Genomic DNA, 21,109 nt, shown 5'->3' with positions numbered 1-21,109 from the left:
AACCATAGAAATAGTAAACAGACTTACATTAGCGAAACAACATTGTCCTACTTTTTTCTGTCCGCGACTGTTGTATGTAGTGGAAAAGTTCTTCTGAATTATATTCAAATTTGTTTGAAGGAAGAGAATTTGTGTTGCGTTTGGGTTCTGTACGATTACAAACTGAAGAAATGTTTGTATTTTCACGATTTAACGCAGCTCCAAGGTGCATCTATTTGCGATATAACCTCAATTGTGTATAAACTGGTACTAAATAAACACAACTGAATTGTTCCCCTTCAGTAACTCAATCAATACTAGAACAGAGCGAAGTGTTGAGACTTGCGGCAGTCAAATATTAATTTAACAACATAGTTGATGAGGTTACGACATAACCTCAATTGCGACAAATGCCGATAAACATCATGCAGACGTGGCTGTGCTAGGGGAATGAGAATGTTGAAGTTGGATGGCGTTAAATGTTAACGGTTGGTAGTCAGAATAAAGATGGTTGAAATAATTTTCATGGAAAGAGCTTCAGCATGGAAAATGAGATGAAAAATGCATGAAGTGGAAAAGTACGTCTAAATTATATTCAAATTTGATTGAAGTAAGAGAATTTGTTTCTATACGATCGGAAGTAAGATGAAAAAAATGTTTGAATTTTCAAGGTCCAAGATGCATCTGTCAACAGGTAAGCTCACACTTAAGAATAAGAATACATCTTTGGAGAAAAATTGTAAATGAATAATTGTTTCCAATTTGAACATGTTTTCCTCTAGTTCTGTTATACATTTTGAAGATTTTCACATGTTCCAAAGTGAATTATCCCAAATGATCGACAAGCACTCGGCCATGTCGAGTTGGACCAAATCCAGCTTTCTTGTGCGGAACAGCGAATATCCGCTGTTATATTTACACTGAAAGCATCTGCAATAGAATTATATTTTACTGAGCGAAAACTGTGAGCGCCTTTCCAAATCGTCCATTTGTGCCTTCCATCTCCGTCCTATCCCGCGGCTCTTCTCTCAAGCTGTACTCTTTGAAATTCAGAACGGTCGTAGACTTTCTTATAAAAAATTACGTGATGCGACAGCTAAGCCGTCCAAAGCGGAACCATCGGCCCAAAATAAGAAAAGATTGATATCTGCACCCTCCATCGGTCGCCCGTCAATAAAAATTCCGAAACCACTTCGGCCTTTCGTTAAAGCACAGTTTTTGTCTGATCCAGTTGGCAAACAAGGAGTTTCGAGGCTTCGGGCAGAGTATAGTTCTGAGTAGTCTAGTCGAGCAAACAAAGTGGGTTTGATGCTCGTCTGGTTGCTTATCGATTGGGTGCAGGGGACAAGTTGACTGGATCCCGGCTGCAACACGAATTAATCGCCAGATTGTCAATTCGAGTTGATCGAATAAGAAATGAAACGATCGATTTGAAGTGTCAATTATGGTACGATTGTTTGTGATTGCGCCGCCGGGAGCGCTTAATTCGCCCTTCATCCTAGATGTCTAACGAGGAGTTTGTATTCCTCTTGCTCGCGCAATATTTTAATTGCTTTTCCTATAACTGGGGATGTTTTGAAAGCAGATAACTAGGTTAAATACGTGCCTGCTTTGTAAATGGTAAACGAGCAGTTGTTGCGCATTATTAAAGATCATCTAATCCGTTTAACTTCTCTCCGGGTGGATAACAATCGTGCAAATTTGCGTTCAGCAAACGAAACACTTTTTAGGGGTTGTACTGACGTCATCGGTCACTGATTGTAGACTCTTTGTTTGCCGACATAAACAACACTAATAGAACTATTCAAAATGGTCACGCAACCTCTATAAAGTTTGTAATCCCTTCATTGTTGCTGTGGGTATTGTTTCGCTTTAACACGACAGCATCGATATCCGAAAATCGTCACTGGATGTTTGTGTCGATGGATGCCGCTTTAACGAAGGGATTAATCCGGAATGCGGATTAGGCATGCTGTGAAATCTGCAAAGAGTGTCTGAGCTTGGTTCGACGTAACGCGGAGTGAGGTAACAGAATTCCGACTCGCGTTCTCTGGAAAATTAAATAAAAATGTGTGGGCGCACTCCGCATTACAAAATAACATTTTAGTATTCATGGGTTGCATAGCTGCAACACCAGCGCACCGGTGTATATCATGTGAACAAAGAAAGAATTGAGTTATTGCTGTAAGTTAATCCGTTCATTTAATTTGTCAAAGGAGGGAAGATGCATTATGCATCGGAGGCGCAGTTTGTTTTCCTTTTGTCTTTATTGATATTCAGGTCAGGGATCGCCTTTACGGTGTTTCAGACTGTTGCAGACGGTTAGCTACGAAAAAGAATTGTTGGTCGTAGATAAAAAAAAAATAGTTACGAAAAATAGATAAAATAATGTTTTTACAAGAGTCGTTCTGCAGACTTAAAACCGTTAACTTTTTCATTGAAATCTATTTCGTTTCAAGGATAAATTATACGCTATCAAAATAGATAAATGTGAAAAACATCCGGATTTCTAACGCTAAAAGAAACAGTTTGCGAACTTATATCGTTTGAAACGAGAGCCATGATTGTCTTCCATAGGAGATAATTTGGGATATTTTCCACGATAGTGGAACATCATTAAAATTTGAATCGTTAACTTGTAATGTTGCAGTGCCGCGTTGAATTGAATATTTTTAGGGGACCCATAATAAGGGGTTGTAGACCACCTGGGAATAGATTTACATGGAATAACTTTATTCTCTTACTAATCCGTCTTTGAGAGCGTTTGAAAATGTAACTGTAAAGCAAAGGGGGAAGTGGATCGCGCAAGCTATATCTATAAGTGTATTACGTTTCCTTTGAAATTCTCATTACTAATAAATTCGTGTCAGAAGTCGCTACATATAACTCGATGAATATCAGAAAGTACTTTATCTACTTAAAAATTGGAGTGAGTGAAACGTTTTGTTTTGTGTATTAACAATTCTAATCTGGATAAAAACGTATTCAACGGGAGAAAAATTTAGAGGTGTGCTTTATGATTATGAAAAATGCTTTGTGCTTTTCTGGCGTCATATTTCTTTGGATTTCAACCTTGAACTATGCTGTTTCTACGTTTTATAATTTTGGTGGTGACGAATCGAATGCAAAGAACTTCGTGCTTCCATCTTTAGCATTAGTCATTTGGTTTTCAAAAATGGTGGAAGCGTCGAGATTTTTCGTATAAATAAATTGCAATTTCTTCCTTACTGTTCGAACTAGGTGAAATATAAAAAGTGGGTTTCATACATTTAATTGTCACGAAGGGAATGCAAAAAACTCTATGGTTTTTAGTTTTAGCAGAAAATGGTGGTGGCGCCAGGATATTGTCTCGATAAAAATAATAATATCGTTGTTTCTGTTCAAACTAGGTCAAATCTAAATATTGCTTTTAGTAGATGTAATTGTCACGAATTGAATCCAAAAAACCGCATTACTTTATTTTTAATAGTTATATAGAAAACTCAAAAAATATATTATGCAAAAATGGTGGAGGCGCCGGTAAAATTCATTATTATAGTATACTAAGGACAACGTAACATTTTATCTGCCCCGCCCATTTCATTTTCTTAGTTACCAATCAAATAGGTTGTTAAGACGATCTGATTTTCTGACATTCGAATTGTCTTAATGACATTTTATTTTTTAGAACCTAAAACAATAATTGTGGACTTGACAGCAAAATTCTAACCTTAACTTTTTTACGTGGCAAATGTGATGAAAAGTTGTACAGATTGAATCTGGCTTTGATTCTGATTGGTCAATTTTAGTGGGCGGAGCAGGTAAAAAGTTATAACGGCAATACTATACTTTATTTGACGAGTGCCAAAAAAGCCCAATTGACACACGAACGAGTTGAATACAACGTTTTTTTGTTCGACGAACCCCTTAAAGGCTCCAAATCGCTTAAAATCTTTAAAATTAGCTTGACGTTTCGTTTTGACAAGTGGTGACATTTATCAAAATCCGTTCACATAGGAAAAAATTCTCAAATTCTGGCAGTGTCGAATAAACAAAAATTACGATTGCTCCACTGCCCCTCGGAGCAGATCAAATGTACAGTCGGGAGCATTAAATCTTGGTCGTCAAGGTCATTTTGAAATTACCCGCTATTGTCAAAAAATCAAATTTTGCCTGCTTAATTAGGGCCGATGTCAATAAAAAAAAATTGTCAAAGTTTTATTGTAAATATTCAAAATTATGGCTCCAATATCGTATTTTAACAGAGTAAAAATTATTTCGCTGATAGAGACGGATGTGTCAGAAGCTACGGTGGCAACCTCGGTGGCAACCCAGTTGGGATTTCCAAAAAGTTGACAAGATCTTGACAAGGCAAGACAAATAGAATTTATTAGAGGTTATGCCTGCTTCAAATTAGAACACTCTCCGTTGCGTCAAAGAATGACCTCGACGACCAAAATTTATTGCTCACGACAGTAAATACTGTGTTTAATATATTTAATCCTAACGAATCAAATGCAAAAAAAAACTACATAGTCTTATAGTCCAATTTTTACCCTTTTGAGGTGACGTCACGATTTCCTTCCTCGCTTTCTCTTTATTGAAACGACAGAAACACTTTGAGGTTATTTTATGCTCCTGTCAAATTGACAATTTTTAATTTCTTTCACTTATTACTTTGATTACAAACATAACCTTTCGAAGCAATTGTCAACAAATTTGAAACATTATACAGGGTGAGCAACAATAACTGTTTCAGTTGCCAATAAAAAAATTTACATGAAATTTTCAAGACTGTGAATTGTACCTATTTCGGTTTGTTTTGTCGACACAATTGACAGCTGGTATACATTTCATATTTAAACGTCTTGGTTTTTGTATTCTTTTATTAAAAAATGGTTTTCTCGTTGGAACATGACATAAAAGTCACCAAAAGTCACCAGAATTTATTGCCAACTCAATCAGTAATTGTTGTTCACACGGTAGTTATTTATGATAAATTCAAATTTGTTTCTGATCCTAGCTCAAACATACGTGAAGTTACTAGATAATGACGTAATCGCAAAAGGGTAAAAATTGGATTATAGTTGAGAAAAATCCAAAATATATTTTATAAAAATGGTGGGGGTGCCGGGATATTTTGGCATTAAAAATCGTGATTTCATCGTTTGTCTCTTCAACTAGGTCAAATCTAATGCAAAAAAACTGCATCACTTTGCCTTTACTACTAACTATAAATGTATGTGCGCTAAAAATGGTGGAGGTGCCAAAATTTTTTACTAAAAAGAATGAAATCTCTGGTATCGTTTGAGCTAGATCAAATGTAAAAACTGTCTCCAATAGAATTGATGGTGAGAAATGGAATGCAAAAAAACTACCTGTCAAGTCTACGTTGCAAAAATTGTTGAGGTATTGGAATATTTTTATTGTGACGATAAATTGGTTATTGTTTGAGCTAAAACAAATCTAAAAACTTCTTTTGTAAAGCATTAGGGGCAGAATTTGCACAAGCTTTTCTAAAAGAACGGCGATGCTGATGATGAGCCTATCAAGCCTATCACATCAAAACCATCAAGTTTAATCAAAATATTCTGCGAAGAGGTTTCTATGGTAACAAGCAGGTGAAACACCTTACCAGGATCACCACATACAAGACTGTTATATTCTAGTAGGGGATTATTAATGACGTTTTCGGTCTGAAAATCGTGGTAATGCAGCTTACACAGTTGAGCAAATGTGAAAGAATAAAATAAAACGGAGAAAAATAATTACTTTAGTCGTTTCGGTGGGACCAGTTTTGACACAGCACCAATAGCACCTCAGGGAGATCGCGCTTCCGCGGAGCAATGTAACCACAAATTAAAAAGACTTAAAAAATTTAATCGCCTGAAGTTATAAATGACTCGCTATTGTGACAATCGCACTCATTTTTCATGTCCATTCGGTCAATCTTCTTTTCCAATCTTAGAAACAATGATGAAGGCAGTGCAAAAAGAAAGAAATCTGTTCGACAGATTTTTTTAATGTGCGAATCAAGCCACGACCCTACATGACAGCTTCCATATTTCAATCATCTTCCAGTATCTGTTCGCACTTTTTACTTTTTGTTAAGCTTATCGGTAAATCTTTACGGAAAGCGACGAAATCGATTTTGAGAAGAACGAAATCAATCATTCCAGTTTATCTGCGGCGCCTTCACCAAATTGATGTCTCACATAACGATTTAAATTTCGTCACCGAAGTGCCATCTCACTGTTTAAGAGTACCCGGAGTGTCAGACCTTTTTATATTCCACCCGGAAGGTTCCATTGAAATTTAATTTTTAAGGTTGACGGCACAATTATTTTTTGTCTCTCTTCACGTCACCCTAAACATTTTCATTGAAAATTTTATGCGACCCAACATCGCAGATTGATAATAATAATCAATCACGACCCACCGGTTACGACCGCACGTTATTTTTTACCATCTCTTCGCAACACAACATTTGACTTTATTTTTTTCGTCTCGCTTTAAATCAAACCTGAAGGGTATATTTGCGTTGCGGTGCATTCAAATTAGCGCCGGACTCCTCGCACGAGTTAATTACCTTTCCCAGACCTCTGCAAGGAAAACATTCACCCTGCTCTGTCAAATTTCGAAAAATGTAATGGGCCAATCGGAGCCCAATTCCCAATTGGGACGACACCTCGATCAGCCAATTTGGCCCAGACTAAGTACACAAAACTCACCAGACGCGCCAGACAAGCACTCGTACAGTGGCGTACCAAAGTTGGGCGACTTCCCTCGACAGTCTGCGTCCTCCGGTGCGACGCCCGAGCCCGGCGCTGGCTGAAAGTGTACTGGATCAAAGGCGCCATCGCCGGGACGCTCATCCTCGTTGCCGGCCACGGCGTCTCTTTGCGGCGCAAGAATTCCGGCATAAAGGTGACGCCACGCGGTCCGACGATCAACTCGCCAAGGATTGACCTGCAAATGGCATTTGTAATCTCTACGATGAGGCCGTGGCGCGTTGATTTTGTTGCTGTGAGGCGGGGGGAGGGTTTGGTGGAGTCAGGTGGACAAAGGAATGGAGAGGAGCTCCCACGAGTCGCGGTTGTCGGAAGTGCAGCAAGAAATATGGGACCAGTAGATCAGATTGTGGCGGCGAGAGGGAGAGAATGAGGGGGGGTGGGTGAGGGAGAGAGATGGGGCTGTTGCGAAATGGGGTTAAAGATGTACGGGTCGGATGGTGAATGAATTTGGTCCCGGAAGGGCAATTATGGAGTAACGAAGTGGTATTTTTCAATGCGAGGGAAGGATAATTAATTGATGGTTGTCCTAGAACCTAGATGAAAGTGGCGCTTTTGATGTACCTATTTTCAACCCTGAAGGTGCGATTCGAGAGTCACGACAGATCAAAGTTGATTCGTAGATTAGTTCGTACAATGTAAACTGTCAGACTGATTTACTTGCGTCATAATTTTTATAGGTCAGTATTAATTGTTGACAGATTGTCAACCAAACAAATATAGATGTCGCTACAATTTTTATATAAAATAAAAATATCCATATTCCGAAACAAGCGAGATCTGTAACATTATAAATAATTCATTGTTGAGTTTTGCTCGTAACGTTTAATTATGCATAATGTGAACACTTTACACCGCCACATAAATGTTTGATGCATTAATAAGGTACAATAAAAGCAAATAAATCAGTTGTAGGAATTAGCTTCGCTATTTTATTCTGTGTGCACTTTGAAGCCCCTCCCACCACATTCCAACTACAGTTTGGACGTTGTAAGCTGGCAAAAACAAATGTTGCGCACTGGTTCGGTTGTGCGGGAGGGCTTTTGAAAATATCTCGGTCAGTGGCGGGTGCAAATTCATAGAATAATAATTCGTTCAAAATTATACAGGGTGTCTCAAAATTCGCGAATTCCAAATTCAGAGCGTTGTAGGAGATCACTTCAGTAGTCCAAATATGGAAATAAAAAAAATCGGGACTCCCCCCACAAAGATACATTGGTCTGAAGGTGCACTCTGTGAAGTGCGTTTTCTTCAAATACAGGCTGAAAAGTTCAGTGTTTATTGTTATTTATGGTGTAGATGATTTTTTGAGAAATAGCTTTACTTTGAAGTAAAAAAATCTATTTTTTTTTAATTTTTCTTAAAAATGGAACGGCAACGTAGCTAGAATAGTATTTTTTCACTGTGGATATGAAGGCTGCTATGTATTGAACAAAATTAAAGTGCTTATATCTTCTTCAGGAAGAGCGATATTTTTTTTCTAAGTATTTTTCAAGCTCCACTGAGTCCTTCCCTACTACGCTCTGAATTCGGAATTTGCGAATTTTGAGACACCCTGTATAATAATTATAATCAAAACTGTACAAAACTTAAAATATGAATCAATAAATATAACTTCGCAGCTAAGATCAGCCTACAGGTCCTTCTCGCCTGATTTTAGTTGTAGGTACGTCCTTTAAATGTTACGCCACTGGCTCTCGCGACTAGACACGAAGCTCCATTCGGTATGCGGTGGAATTTGCCAACTAAGAATGTTCGAGCTGTGCATTCCCTAAAAGTGGAGTGCGCCGCTATTTTTTGCAGATTGTTTTAGTAGCATTTTTATATTTTCTACATTCAGATAACAACCAGAAAGTTGAATACAGTTTTTCGGAGATTTTTAACGTAAATAGAGAACAAAACCGAAACTTATCAAAATTGGTAAAATCGTACGGAGGCAGAATAGAAATCGGAGATTTCTGCAAACATTTCAAGACAAGCACCGACTTGAACGGTAGCAGAAACTCAAATGTTTTTGTAAGCTCCATTGACCACAGAGATTTTACATTTTTTGAGAGACACGAAAGCATTTGGCTACGCAATAAAAAGTAGAACGGCGCTAAAAAATTCATCATATCGTTAGTCTTGTTGTTGGAAGAATCAGCAATTTCAAAAACAGTTATATTGAAAATCCATTCTGATAAACAGATGTGGCTCCGCTGAGTAAACAGCGTACGCGGAGGATTACAAGTGGCGCGAATTGTTCTGCAGGGCTACCAATGCAATGCTGGACTGGTTGAAACAATCAACATGACGCGTTTAGTAATTTTGACTGCGTCATGTTTTAGAACTAGGATTTAAAAACGTAAAATCTATCGGAGCATGGAGTTTAGTCTGAGCCACGTGAGTACTTCCACGGAAAAAACAACAGAGTAATAAAAAAGCATAGAATGCAACACTGCACGGTGAAGTCTTCCTCGAGTCGCAGAATCGTGTGACTGTGCTCGACGAATGGATGAACGCCAAACAGGAGTCGGCCAATGATAACGCAAAAGTGCAACAAACCTCGATGCGGTTAAATTAAAGTCCCTTGAATCTGTGTCAGGCGCAGCTGAAGTAAAACAAATCTCCAACGCCGACGAAGCGAACACGACGTGACAGCGATGACGAAGGACAAACTGGGCAGGAGGATCAAATATAAATTGCAAAGTCATTTCGAATGACAAGAACATTATTCAAGTAAATAATTCAAGATCTGGATGAGAAAAAAGAAGCGATATCGAGGAAGCCGTGCGATCGATCAGAACTCGAATGAATTCCATTTTATCTTTAGTCCGTTGTTACTGTTGCCGCCAACAAGACAGACGATCCTTCAAGGACTGGAAGTGAGACAAATCGGAATAGTCGAGTTTCACTCAAAGCTGAGTCTTCGTTTGGAGTAAAGTCTCACTAGAGGGCGCGCGGGTGCGTTTATTTAGTTTATTTAGGAGGTTGCCTCGTTCCCATTTAAAACAATAGTTTGAATTTTTCACCCTGTAAAAGTTACTCGTGACGTCATAATACACTAAACTTTTACGACAGTCTGTCGATTGCGCGTTAGGTGTTCTCTCACTAGAATAAAACCCAAAAACTACCCAATAAACCCCACAGAGCTTATAAACCTTGGGTTCTATTCTGTCACTTCCGGACCGAGGTCGTTTTCTCGGTTAAAAAAAAAGAAAAAAAGTTGGCAGAGAGTGACAGTGACAATAAAAAGTTAGTCAGTGCATTTTTTCTAACATAGAGAAAGATTTCCGTGATTCACTGACTGGAGCACCCAACTGTCCAAAAGTTGGCACCACCGACCACACAGCGACCTTGTTTTGTCTCACTTGTCACCGGTACCCACAGTGGTCCTAGCTCGACCACCAGCAGTTCCGGTGGTAACAATAACAATTCGAAACCTCAACATTTCTCGGTTGATTTTACGTCTCGAACTATTTTTCTCCCCCGCCCCTCAATTTTCAACGAGGTGTATCATGGGTGTATCATACGCATTCCAGTTCTACCAACCTTGAACAAAGTAAGGTTCTCGATAAGAAATAAGGTAACGACACACGGTTGTCACGAATATTTCCATCTCACTTAATCTGTCGCTCGTTTTAATGATGCTTAGGTGAAGCAGATGCGACTATGGTGAAAATTCACTTCGATAAATTTTGTATGACTGGCTTTTGTTTCCTGCATTTAGAATTTAGAGGATGGAGTTGTTCAGTAATGTAAATGTTCTTTTTAAATTATAATTTGTAAATGAAGTTTCGACAATAACAAGGAATTTCAATGGAAAATGCTTAATTTATGAACTTCTTTTTTGTAGCTTATAAAAAAATGTAAGATCAAGTCGACTTAGATTTACTACTTTCGATTGTTTTTTTTAGGAAACTATTAGTGAGAACTATTTTCGTAGAATGTTTGATTATTAGGACATTTCAGCAAAATTTGTGACAGTTTAGCTACATCTTTTAGGAACGCACCCTGAATTAAAAATATACGTGTATAGTTGATTGCCTATATGCAACGTCCGTCGAATATATTTTCGATATTATCGTAATACAGAATACTTGAAAAAAACTGTATTGTTATTTGTAATTTATAGAAAGCGTTCGTTTAAACGTGTACAATTCCAGAATCGTATTGATTCGTGTTTATGGAATCTTTGCAAGCGCATGTGAAATACTGGTTGCCTACTACAACATCGGAAAGTAACGTCGCAACATTACAGGTTTCTTCTGCGACTCAAAACAGGAACAAAGTAACGTTTTAATTAGTTTTCTCTGAATATTCATAAACTGCGTTAGCATTCAATTAACACGTTAAACCTGAGATCAACACTCACGAGGTTCTCAAAGGCCAAACACTCTAATGAGCTTTACTTTTTTTGCTTTGTAATCCACTTAAAAACTTTCATGTCTGGCGCTTTTTTTCTTCTCCAACGGCCTTTGCCGTCTCGTGGCAAATTCTACAATTTTTTTCAAGAAAATGAAACAGATTTAGACTACATATTTTATTTGCTCGTTGCTATATCTTTAACGATACTTCAACTATTGTAGGGCTCCCGTTTTGTAATTTAGCGACATTCTGACCGTAGAAATTCGCGATCTTGGTGATTTGACGTTTCAGAATCGGTCGAAATCGGTCGAAACGTCGCCAAACTCAAAACATGGATGGTTAAATGAACGACCGTTCCAGAATGAAGGTTTTTATTCTACTTACATCTGGTACAAATATCGTTGCAATATCGTCAATCTTAATTAGGTCTGACAGTTAAAAACCGGCTAGTAAATTTTAGGATACATTAACACTAATTTAATATTGTTCCCTCTATCATGCAATCAATTATTAAAATCATTTGAACGCCCTGTCAGCAAGATCCCGCGATCATCCTCGATCAGAACAAGAAAGGAAATTGATAGCAGGGTTTTCAAAACAACGGTCACAACTAAATTACATCTAACTAAACTCTTATGTACATTCTTTGAGCAATTGTTCTTAAGCGAAACTAGGGAAACAAATCGTTTTACGCACATAATTAATGGCTCAGCTTCAAATTATAAACGCCTGCGAACGTCTGAATTAGCTCGTGTTTGGTATCTACGATTTAGGCCGTTTTTAGCTAGGTTTTATTACGACGCTTTAAAGATGTTCACCTGAACTTGTTGGAGTTTTTTTTTAAAACGTGCAAATTAAACGAGATCCTTACGAAACAAAGGCGATTCTGCAATTATCTTTTTATGACTTTTTTCTATCTTATACGAGACGTTTTTACTGTCCGACGATTTAATGGGCAGTAAAAATCATCGTTGTGTCGTTTTCGATGCGCACTTAAATTTAACAAGGTGACAAGTGAGAAGCGGCACCACGTGATACCTAGCTGATGCACGATCATTGGTTCCACATGGAACGAATCATCTCAAGTTCCGCCCCGTCCACTTCTCATGCTATGGAAAATGTAAATCCCACGTAAAATCACTTCTCCTGACGCGTAAAATTCTTATTTAATTTGCAAAGTCACAAAGTTTGTTTTTTAATATATCTATATGTATATATATATTTATTTATTTAATTTTCATCATTAACATTTTCTTTTATTTTGTTATGTGTATTTATATGAAATCAGTCTTAATACAAGCTTATTTACAAGATATCATTTTAACCCTAATGTTTAAGATAAACTCTCCATTTCATAACAGTTACAAGATCTACACTAGACACCCTCTCTTGCAAGTCTCATGAAACGGACTTTTATTACAATTTTAAACTAAAACACGTTTGAAAAGTTTAGTATTAATTAGGCCTTTTGTTAAAAGCGCGAACACGCCATGTTTTTTAAAAACCTCCCGAAACGGAAAAAGCCGAAATCATTGCCATCAGAAATATTTCACATCTCAAGATGATCGCTTCTACACATCCCCAAGCGCCATCACGCGAGATGGAAACTTTTAAAAAGCGAAAGGGGCAATTTATCTACGCCCCACTCGATGGGGGCGTCCAGAAGCGGCGACCTCTCAAAAAAATTGAAAAGTGTCAGTTTGACGTATGCCACATCACGCCGAATCAATCTCAGACGTACCAAAAAAAATCCCAATTCCTTCTGACCCAAAACGCGTTGCCGACCGCTGCACCCGCATGTCCCACCCCCTTTTGTTTAATTTTAAGAGAGTCGGTTTGCACTTCGTCGAGTTTGACTTTTCGGTGGCGAAATTCGCGTTTCAATGGCCCCAAGATCACCGCCTGTTCCGGAATCTGTCACGTGCCGATGTCGGTACGTGGAATTGCGTTTGGCGTCGGTGAAAAGTTGTAATAAAATATTTTATCGATGGAAATATGACGATGGCGAGAATTGAGATGTAAAAGGCGTTTTATCGCAAACTCTAAGTCAAACTCGACGGGGAACGACCCGATGAAACGATACAGAACGCAATAAAACCTAATTTGCACAGTTTCAAGGAGGGTTTAATGAGTTAGGTATCTGTAGAGGCACAGCACAGAAAGGCAGGCTGATATGATAGGTTCTACTGTTTAGTAGTAGTTCTATAGAGTACCACATCTACAAGTTAGCCGATAATGTAAGCCGTGTTGTGTAGATCAAGCAAGCTATATCTACGTCATCAGTAAAAAATTCAAGGCTGCTTGATCTAAGCAAACAAGTCATAAAACTGTTAGTTACACACATTTTTTTCCTCACTGTTTGCTATCTATTAATTGACAATTGCAGTTTTTTTTTAGTGTACAAATAATGATTAGACCCCAATTTAGACCTTCACAAAGTTTCCACACACACTTAGGTACCTAACTAATTTATACATATCGTTAAATCGTCCACGACTTAATCGTACTGGTACGACTGGCGCTCGCGGTTTTTGTTTTATCCAAACTGTCATTGTTACAAATCAAATTAATATGCAAATTCAGCGTCATTGTGCATCGTTAATTTGTTTCTTTCATTTATTTTAGGTATTTAGTAACTTACAAATCCATTTTGGCAATTGCAGTCTTCGAATTGAAAATAAACACGGACCGACTACGAAAATATCCGGTAGGTGGGGTTTAGGTGACACATTTCATATACAGAGTGCTCCGACAACGTGCGAACCGGGGGATTTAGACGTCGTTTTGACAGTTGACATCAGAAAGGTGTGGCGGAGCCGTTGGGAAATTAATCGGAAGTCGTCACAGGTGAACGGTAGTTTCCGGTGGCGAGTTCTGTTCGTACGGTGTCGGATGGGTTTGCAGGCACCGAACATTCGAAACGTGACATGTGGTTTACGTAAAACAACAAATCAGCGCGCGGACCTTTGGCCTCGGAATAGACGTTAGATAGAATGATCGTAAAGGTCACAGTAATAAGAACGAAACAGGCCTAAGTCTAAAAGGCACCTTTTTAATGAATATGGGGTGAAAGGTTTAGAAGAACATCACTATACACTCGTAAACTTGAAATACCCCTAATTGACAAATTGACGTAAGAATTTGCCATCCTCCATAAACCACATGTCTTCGGTGTTCGTCTGGTCGGGCTGCACAACAACGAAAACGTGCTAGTCAAAAGAAAAAATATATTTATAATTATGTATATCCGAGATCGAAGCGTGCGTGCACACCGCAATCGCGCGTGACATTCAGAGAGAGTTCCCGATTCAGCTGAGCACCAGGAAGCCGTCGTCGGAGCCGATCTGGCACACGTATCCATTCTCAATGGTCTTGTGCAGTTGGCAGTTGTCCTCCAGCTTGTCGCTGCCGTTCTTGTCGCACAACACGTGGTGTCAGAGATTGATGATGGAGTCGCCGTCGGAGGGCTCGACCAGGGGCCAGTCGCTCTCGGGACTCGACGGTCGTGACGTCGTAGACGACGACGATACGCTGACGACGCTGATCGGGACGTCGGGACTCAGGGGGGGTTTCGCCGTTGGTCAGGCCACGGTGACGACGTGTCCCTCGGGGTCCGGCGACCAGCAGTTGTCCGACAGCCAGCACCCGATCACCACGGTCACCAGGCCGATCAACAGCGCCAGCATTATGTAGACCTCGGCGTTGCCTGCGCACAAACCCCAACCTCGTCAAAATTCAAATTTAGCGCCAGATCAAAAGACGAGCATGCCGCATAACTCACCTCGATTCTGGCCCAATAGTTGCTGCGAGGAGCGAAAGTACGAGAATAGACTAACGCAATTGACGCTTTCGGTCACCGAATCAAAGTTTTGTTGCCGAGAGCTCTCTTGTCCGACTCGCATTCGCCTTGACGTATCGATACCTCAGTAGTCAGTACCATAACATAACAAATAAAAATTTCATTATGTTATCACTTTTTATTCAATAATAAACAATATTTAGTTCAGAAATTATTTGAAATCAAAAAGAACCAGTCTATCGGTATCGCGCGTTCAAATGAAATCCTGGGCTGGGAAGGCGTTGGAAGCCGTCAATTGTTGTGCTTTTTTAAAGCGTAGATTAATTGGAGCACGTTGACAGCTAACCTAAAATTTAGAGCCAAAAAATTTTTCTTTTTTTTCTTTCTTTGCAATGTTTTACATCAAAAATAGAATAACGTAACGATTCCTATTCTCGAAGCAAATATCTAAGGGCCCCCTTTGCTGAAAACAAACAAGTTCAGTTATGTCCCGATTAAACATAAACAAATGTCATTCGTGTCAAACGGCGGGAAATTCAAACTTTACACTGTTCTAAACGGTTTAATTTTTCCAACGCCTACTCAGCCCAGGATTTCATTTGCACGCCCGATATTTGTCATGTTTCTCAGATCATCTAATTGAAATGATCTCAACACACTATATTTTTACTTGTTACGGTATGGTAGGTACCGAAGTATCGATATGAAGCGGTACGAATCAATCTACGACTCCATTTTTGTTTGTCACGACCAACTGGATTCCTCTTTTCATTTTACGTGTGCAGTGTAATGTTAATGGGGCCGTACTGAAATTGCATCCGTGATCAATCTGACCGTCATTAATTCAACAACTGCGGCGAGCTTCGACCCACCAGCAACGGTGATTTGAAAAGTTAATAAGTAAAACATGAGGACAAAATGGAGGAGGCGCCAGCCTAGAATATTTTATTTATGGATATTCAAATTTATTTCCCATCTGGCGGAATCGATAGACTCTGGACGCACATTTAACAGTGTTGATAAACACGAGAAGAAATAAAAATCAAAGGAAAAAAAAACACTAATCGACTGCCATGAAAAATGGTGGATCTGTCCAGACAACAATTCCTCGCTCCAATTTCGTATTTATTTTCTAGAAAGAAGACGATCGTGGCGCCATTAAAGCTACAATTCGACTGGACGAATACGCAAAGAACTACGAAGAAATTGTAGTTTTGCAAGTTCGAAAGTGGGGACGTTAGAGGAGTCGGAGTAATTTCTTACAGGTGGAGCAAGGAATCTGTACACAGTTCCTTACATAAAATTTTATGGAATGGCCAACGAGAAAAACCTAAAATCCCCAGGTGTGCAAACGGGCAACAAGATCGGCGCTTTATTGTTGCAAAATCTAGACACACCGGATGTCTACTCTCGAAGAAAATTTTACGACGAAAGTTACCACAAAAAACGTCCCTCACTGTAAACGTTTCGGCTGTCGGAAAGTTAAGAAGACTGAATAAATCAAGTTTTCTCTCTGGTATTTACTTAAGAGAGATAAATAAATACAACGAGTTGGAGTCATTTCCTGTTAATCCGAAAGTCTATCGGAAAACGAAATAAAAACCCAAAGGTATCGAGCTCGTCGACTGTCTCTTGTTGTTTGCAGAGAACACCACGAGTTCTCGTTTTCTGTCACAGCGAACACGCTCCCTTCATTCTTCGTTATTCGCGTGGAACACGCACAACAGATTTCTAAATTTTAAACAGCTTCGTTTCGCTAATGCTACACATAAAATGCGAATGCAAACAGCCGAACGTGCCGGATCATTAATTTTTATTACGCATCATTGTTTACCACACATTCGCACTATCGGGGCTCATTTTGGCTCGTTTTCATCTAAAATATAATCGAGTAGTCTGCGCACGGCCTACCGAGACAATCGAGACGCGAGTCTTTGATTGATCCGGACCGACTCAACTGTCGAAATGGCGGCTTCCATCTGTCACGGAGGTGTTGGGCGAGATTCCACCTGTAGTCGCTCTCACGGTATTCGCGTGCTTGCAAATTACCGACGAGGGAATGTGTTAGATAATAATAGAGCGACAGACGTATTGAATTCAAAGCAACAGAATTTAATTAACATTATGAGATTTAGTTCAGGGGCGGCTGGGTCGCGAGCACGAGTTGCTCGTTGGAGCGAATTGCCGAGAGACATTTTTATTCCAATTAAAAATTACAAGAGGAATCCGGGATTGATGCATCTGGAAGATGATATTTCCAGAAGAAGCGCAGTCTCTTCTCGAACACCTCCTGTTGGTGAAAGTGAACACACAAGAATTTGCAAGGACGACAAAAGGAAAGATTGAGAAGAACGCGACGAGTTTTTCTTTTGCACAGTTGGCTTTTGTGCAGGAATGACAGTCGAGGCCTTGCACTTCGGTTGTTTATCTTTTCGGAGGTACGTTCAAAGAGCAAGCGACCGAATTCCGATTGAGGTATTTCTCGGCGATCACTTCAAAAGGAAGACTGCGGGGTGGGGCTGTTATTTCTTTGATGGAACGTCCAAAAGAGCCGTTCGAATTTAATCAGTTATTTACGTTGCGACCCAAAATGAGCGCTTCGCGGCCGCCAAATGGGAAAAGCTCGAACTAATGGCGACGACACAATGGAGATGTTTTTACAATCGTTTGCTCGCGCGATGCTCGGCGAGCACAAAAGATCTTGAGGATCCGCGTGGAGAACGTTTCTTAATGACATCATAAATTCACTTGGGCGAATGGAAAATGAGCGACGGATCATTAGCACGGCGCGACCGAAAAGAAAAACCGAAAAACCCCGCGCACAGTTTTCATCCAATTTTCCGAAGCCAATTAATAACGATCGCTCTAATTAGTTTCCCCCTTGGCCGAGACAATACCGACCTAACTGTTTTCTGATGCCGTTGCCCATTTTGCTCCTCCAGAGGCTGTTGATGAGGGTGGGGTCGGCGCGCCGCCATTCCCTCCATCCAGACAGGGTCCTCCGGATGCCCCCGACGCCGCCCCCTCCCGCCGGGAATATTATCCCCGGACTGGGAGTGCTTTGGGAACCTGCCTGCGGCTGCACGTGGGCGCTCCCCTGCGGAGACGGCAGTCCGGTCGCTGAAAGCACAACAGAACACCTGAGCCTTCGACTTCTCTCCTGTCAAGAAGTGGACCGACCAAAATTGAACGCAAACACCGGAAGCAGCAACGACAACAGCCGCCGATTACGCCGCGAGGAACCAATAATATTGTCGCAAATTGGATTCTGTTCTTGGGAACGCGATCGCGTTTCGACGCGGATAATCGAATAAACAATAACAAGTACGAAGGGCCGCCATTGTTTCACGGATGAAATTCGAACGCGATGACAGACGGCAACAAACCGCTGTTGCCAAAACTAGAAATTAAAATTCACCAAACAGCGCACAGTCACAAAAACGGAATTGTCGAACGCATTGGAAATATCTCCGTTTTAATTTCCACTAAACAAAATCGAGCGTAATTAGTTTGTTTCGTGTTTATTTTGATTTAATAACGACGACAGCGGCGCTCGTTTAATCCGGTGAAATTAGCTCGTCAAATGTGGCAGAACTGATATGTCAAACGACCGCTTTCATTATTTGACAAGAGCATTATCATCTGCGGATGCCACAGCTGTTGTTATTACTGTTAAATTTAATAACCGGGGGTCTTGTTTGTGTTTCATTTAATCTAACCCTCGCCTCGCATTAGACGTAACTGGAGCGCCCTCTATAATTCTTTAACTGTCACCCCAATTATTTATCACGAAGAGGACAGGACGCAAACGAATCACGACGAAGGATCAGCTGGGGCAGGACCACCAGACAGTTTTTTTGCATCCTTGACGTTAATAATAAGTTCCGATTAGATTTTATGCGCCCGTTCATTTTCAGGGCTGAGTCTAAACGACACTGGAGACAAATTATGCCGGTGTAAATTACTCTCCGAGATTCCTAAGCCAATTTCTAATTTAATGGAATTTATAAAATTGTGAAAAAGCACTTTGGCCTCGCTTCCTAATCCAGTTCGCAACCCGACGCCGTTCTTAACTCGTCCATTTACGCCAATTTATCAAGCGAAACTTGATTTTTTGTGCACACCACAAAATTATATTTAACAAAGTGCCACTTTATACACTTTATTTAACATTATCATTTGAGAAACTCACGTGAAACAAAGATGAGATCATTCTTTCGTCGCGAGCAAATGTCGCAAACAATTAAGCCTCTACGCTTTTTGAGGAAACGTTTCGTCAACAGCGCCACCACCATCGGGACAATTATCCGGTTCCGATTTGTGATCGAGATGGCGCTGTTGCGGTAGTAGGCGACACACGTTCCGTACATTTTCCAAATTAATCTGTCACCTGAATAAAAAATGATCATGCATCATTTAGCGAGCAAAGAAACAGCACTCGACAAACAACACAGAGCAAGCGATGCGTCGGTGACACTCGATGTTACTCCATTTTTTTTTATTCATCGTTCGCATCCTACACCAAAGTACGCAATTGTGATCGATCGAAACGGAAGTGTCGCGTCTCCACTTTCCGAGGTGGTAGCTCTGTTTAGGGCCCCCTCGTCTGAGTTGGTGAAATTAATTCGCGGGGATTGGCACGACCGAAACGTCAAACGACCTGTCACGACCATTATTATTTCACGGGGGTGTTATTATCCGCGGGAGCCGCACCTGTCATTGGTGCTAAATTTTACACGGCAAGCTTTTATTTGTCTCCAGTTTAATGTAATCTGCGACGTCTCGGCTGCATTCCGTATCAGTTTCTGCAGTTACGACTTTATCCGAAGCGACACCTGCCGCCGGAGGTTTTAATTATTTTGACGTTTGTAAGCCTGCAAACTGGAATTACACTGGTTTTGCCGGCGGTGTTCGCTCCGTCGGGTGAAAATGAATTTCGTTTGCAACGCTCTGTCCGACGCAAATAAGAGTAAAAAAAATTAACCGCCAAACTAAATAAAAGCTCAAATTAAAAAACTAAACCAAAAAACAATTTCAAACAAGCACGTTTGTAAAGTAAAAATATAAAACAAACTGTGAATTAATTGTGAACGTCGAAAACTGGAAAACTGAACAATCGACAAATGACATATAGTCTATTTTTTAATTAAAGAACCACGACCTGTTGTAAATATAAAATTTTACTAAATTTAGGGAATTTAATGATATCTATTGGCTATACCAGCCAACGTCTGTCATTGAAAGTATACAAACTCGCAGCTAAAATTTGAACGTGTTATTAAAAACTATCAAATTAGTTGTTGTTCGTTGTTATTAATTTTATTAACATGCTGCGCTACAAGATCTCTAATAACCTCAATTTTTATATGATGCGATTTTTCACCCTATGTCAAAAGTATACAATGTTGTCAGCTCTATTTTGGGTGTAAATTGCGGTATTGTAGTTCTTCGATTAAAAAATAGACTATACGTAACCTTTAACATTTGACGGACACTTTTTTTTAACTCGAATTGTTTGGGTTATTTACGAGATCCGGAAGCCTTTCCGCCAGTTTTTCAAATTTTTGTCTGTCTGTTTGTAGCTGTGTAACTCAAAAACTAACGGATCGATTTTCCTCAAACGAAGTTTGTCAGAATGGGAAGATTTCTGATTGTGTTTTGCACTTTGTTTCATCGCGATATGAGGTCAAATAGCCGCGCGGTAGCGATAAATCCGTACTCCGCGGTGTAGCGAGTTCGCGTCGGGTGGTTTCACGTTTATTGTTGTGATGCCCTTCGAGCAGATTGGTCTGGGAGAGCAAACAATTTAACTCTTGAACCGTCGCGGAACGAGCAATCGGCGGCGAAATAAAACATGAAAGTCGACGAGGGTGAACGAGCGTCGGTGGTGGAGGGGCAACACGCAGAATGAAGTTGAAGAGGCCACTCACCCATTAGTGTGATGAGGGCTAGCAGGAGCACGAGGGTTAAAAGCCAGCCCATACTTGTAGGTCACCAGCTTCGAGGCCTGATGGAAACACATGCAATCGGCATTCCAACCACAATTAGTCCGACCTCTCGACCTCCTCGACGACTCCTCGTCCCGGAAACCTGCAAAGAAAACCAAACATGTATGGGTTGCGTCGTTCGACAGCCGACCCCGACAACTCTGAATAGATTAAAACAAAACGGTAGCAAAAGGTTCGCGCCGACCCGGATAAACTCCAGGCGGCAT

General features: G+C 40.1%; 2 protein-coding genes across 4 annotated transcripts in view; both read right to left on the bottom strand.

The window, feature by feature from the left end:
• Positions 1–7,134, bottom strand: part of LOC138138987 (uncharacterized) — a 33,353-nt gene extending 26,219 nt beyond the window's left edge. Inside the window, exon 1 of the mRNA XM_069059142.1 lies at positions 6,690–7,134. The gene's annotated coding sequence lies outside the window, so the exon portion shown is untranslated. The remainder of the gene's footprint in view (positions 1–6,689) is intronic.
• Positions 7,135–11,450: 4,316 nt separating this feature from the next.
• Positions 11,451–21,109, bottom strand: part of LOC138139509 (uncharacterized) — a 53,248-nt gene continuing 43,589 nt past the window's right edge. For all 3 annotated transcript variants that reach the window (XM_069059808.1, XM_069059807.1, XM_069059809.1), the window contains 3 exons: positions 20,826–20,985; positions 17,797–18,015; positions 11,451–14,802 (listed from right to left, as the gene is read on the bottom strand). In XM_069059808.1, coding sequence (XP_068915909.1) covers positions 14,678–14,802; positions 17,797–18,015; positions 20,826–20,877 — 396 coding nt within the window. In that variant the 5' untranslated portion in view covers positions 20,878–20,985 and the 3' untranslated portion in view covers positions 11,451–14,677. The remainder of the gene's footprint in view (positions 14,803–17,796; positions 18,016–20,825; positions 20,986–21,109) is intronic.

The sequence above is a fragment of the Tenebrio molitor genome, chromosome 9 (genome assembly GCF_963966145.1).
Source record: "Tenebrio molitor chromosome 9, icTenMoli1.1, whole genome shotgun sequence".
NCBI classification, from domain to species: Eukaryota; Metazoa; Arthropoda; class Insecta; order Coleoptera; family Tenebrionidae; genus Tenebrio; species Tenebrio molitor.
Note: the sequence above shows the minus strand (reverse complement) of the source record. Positions and strands in the feature narration are given on the sequence as shown.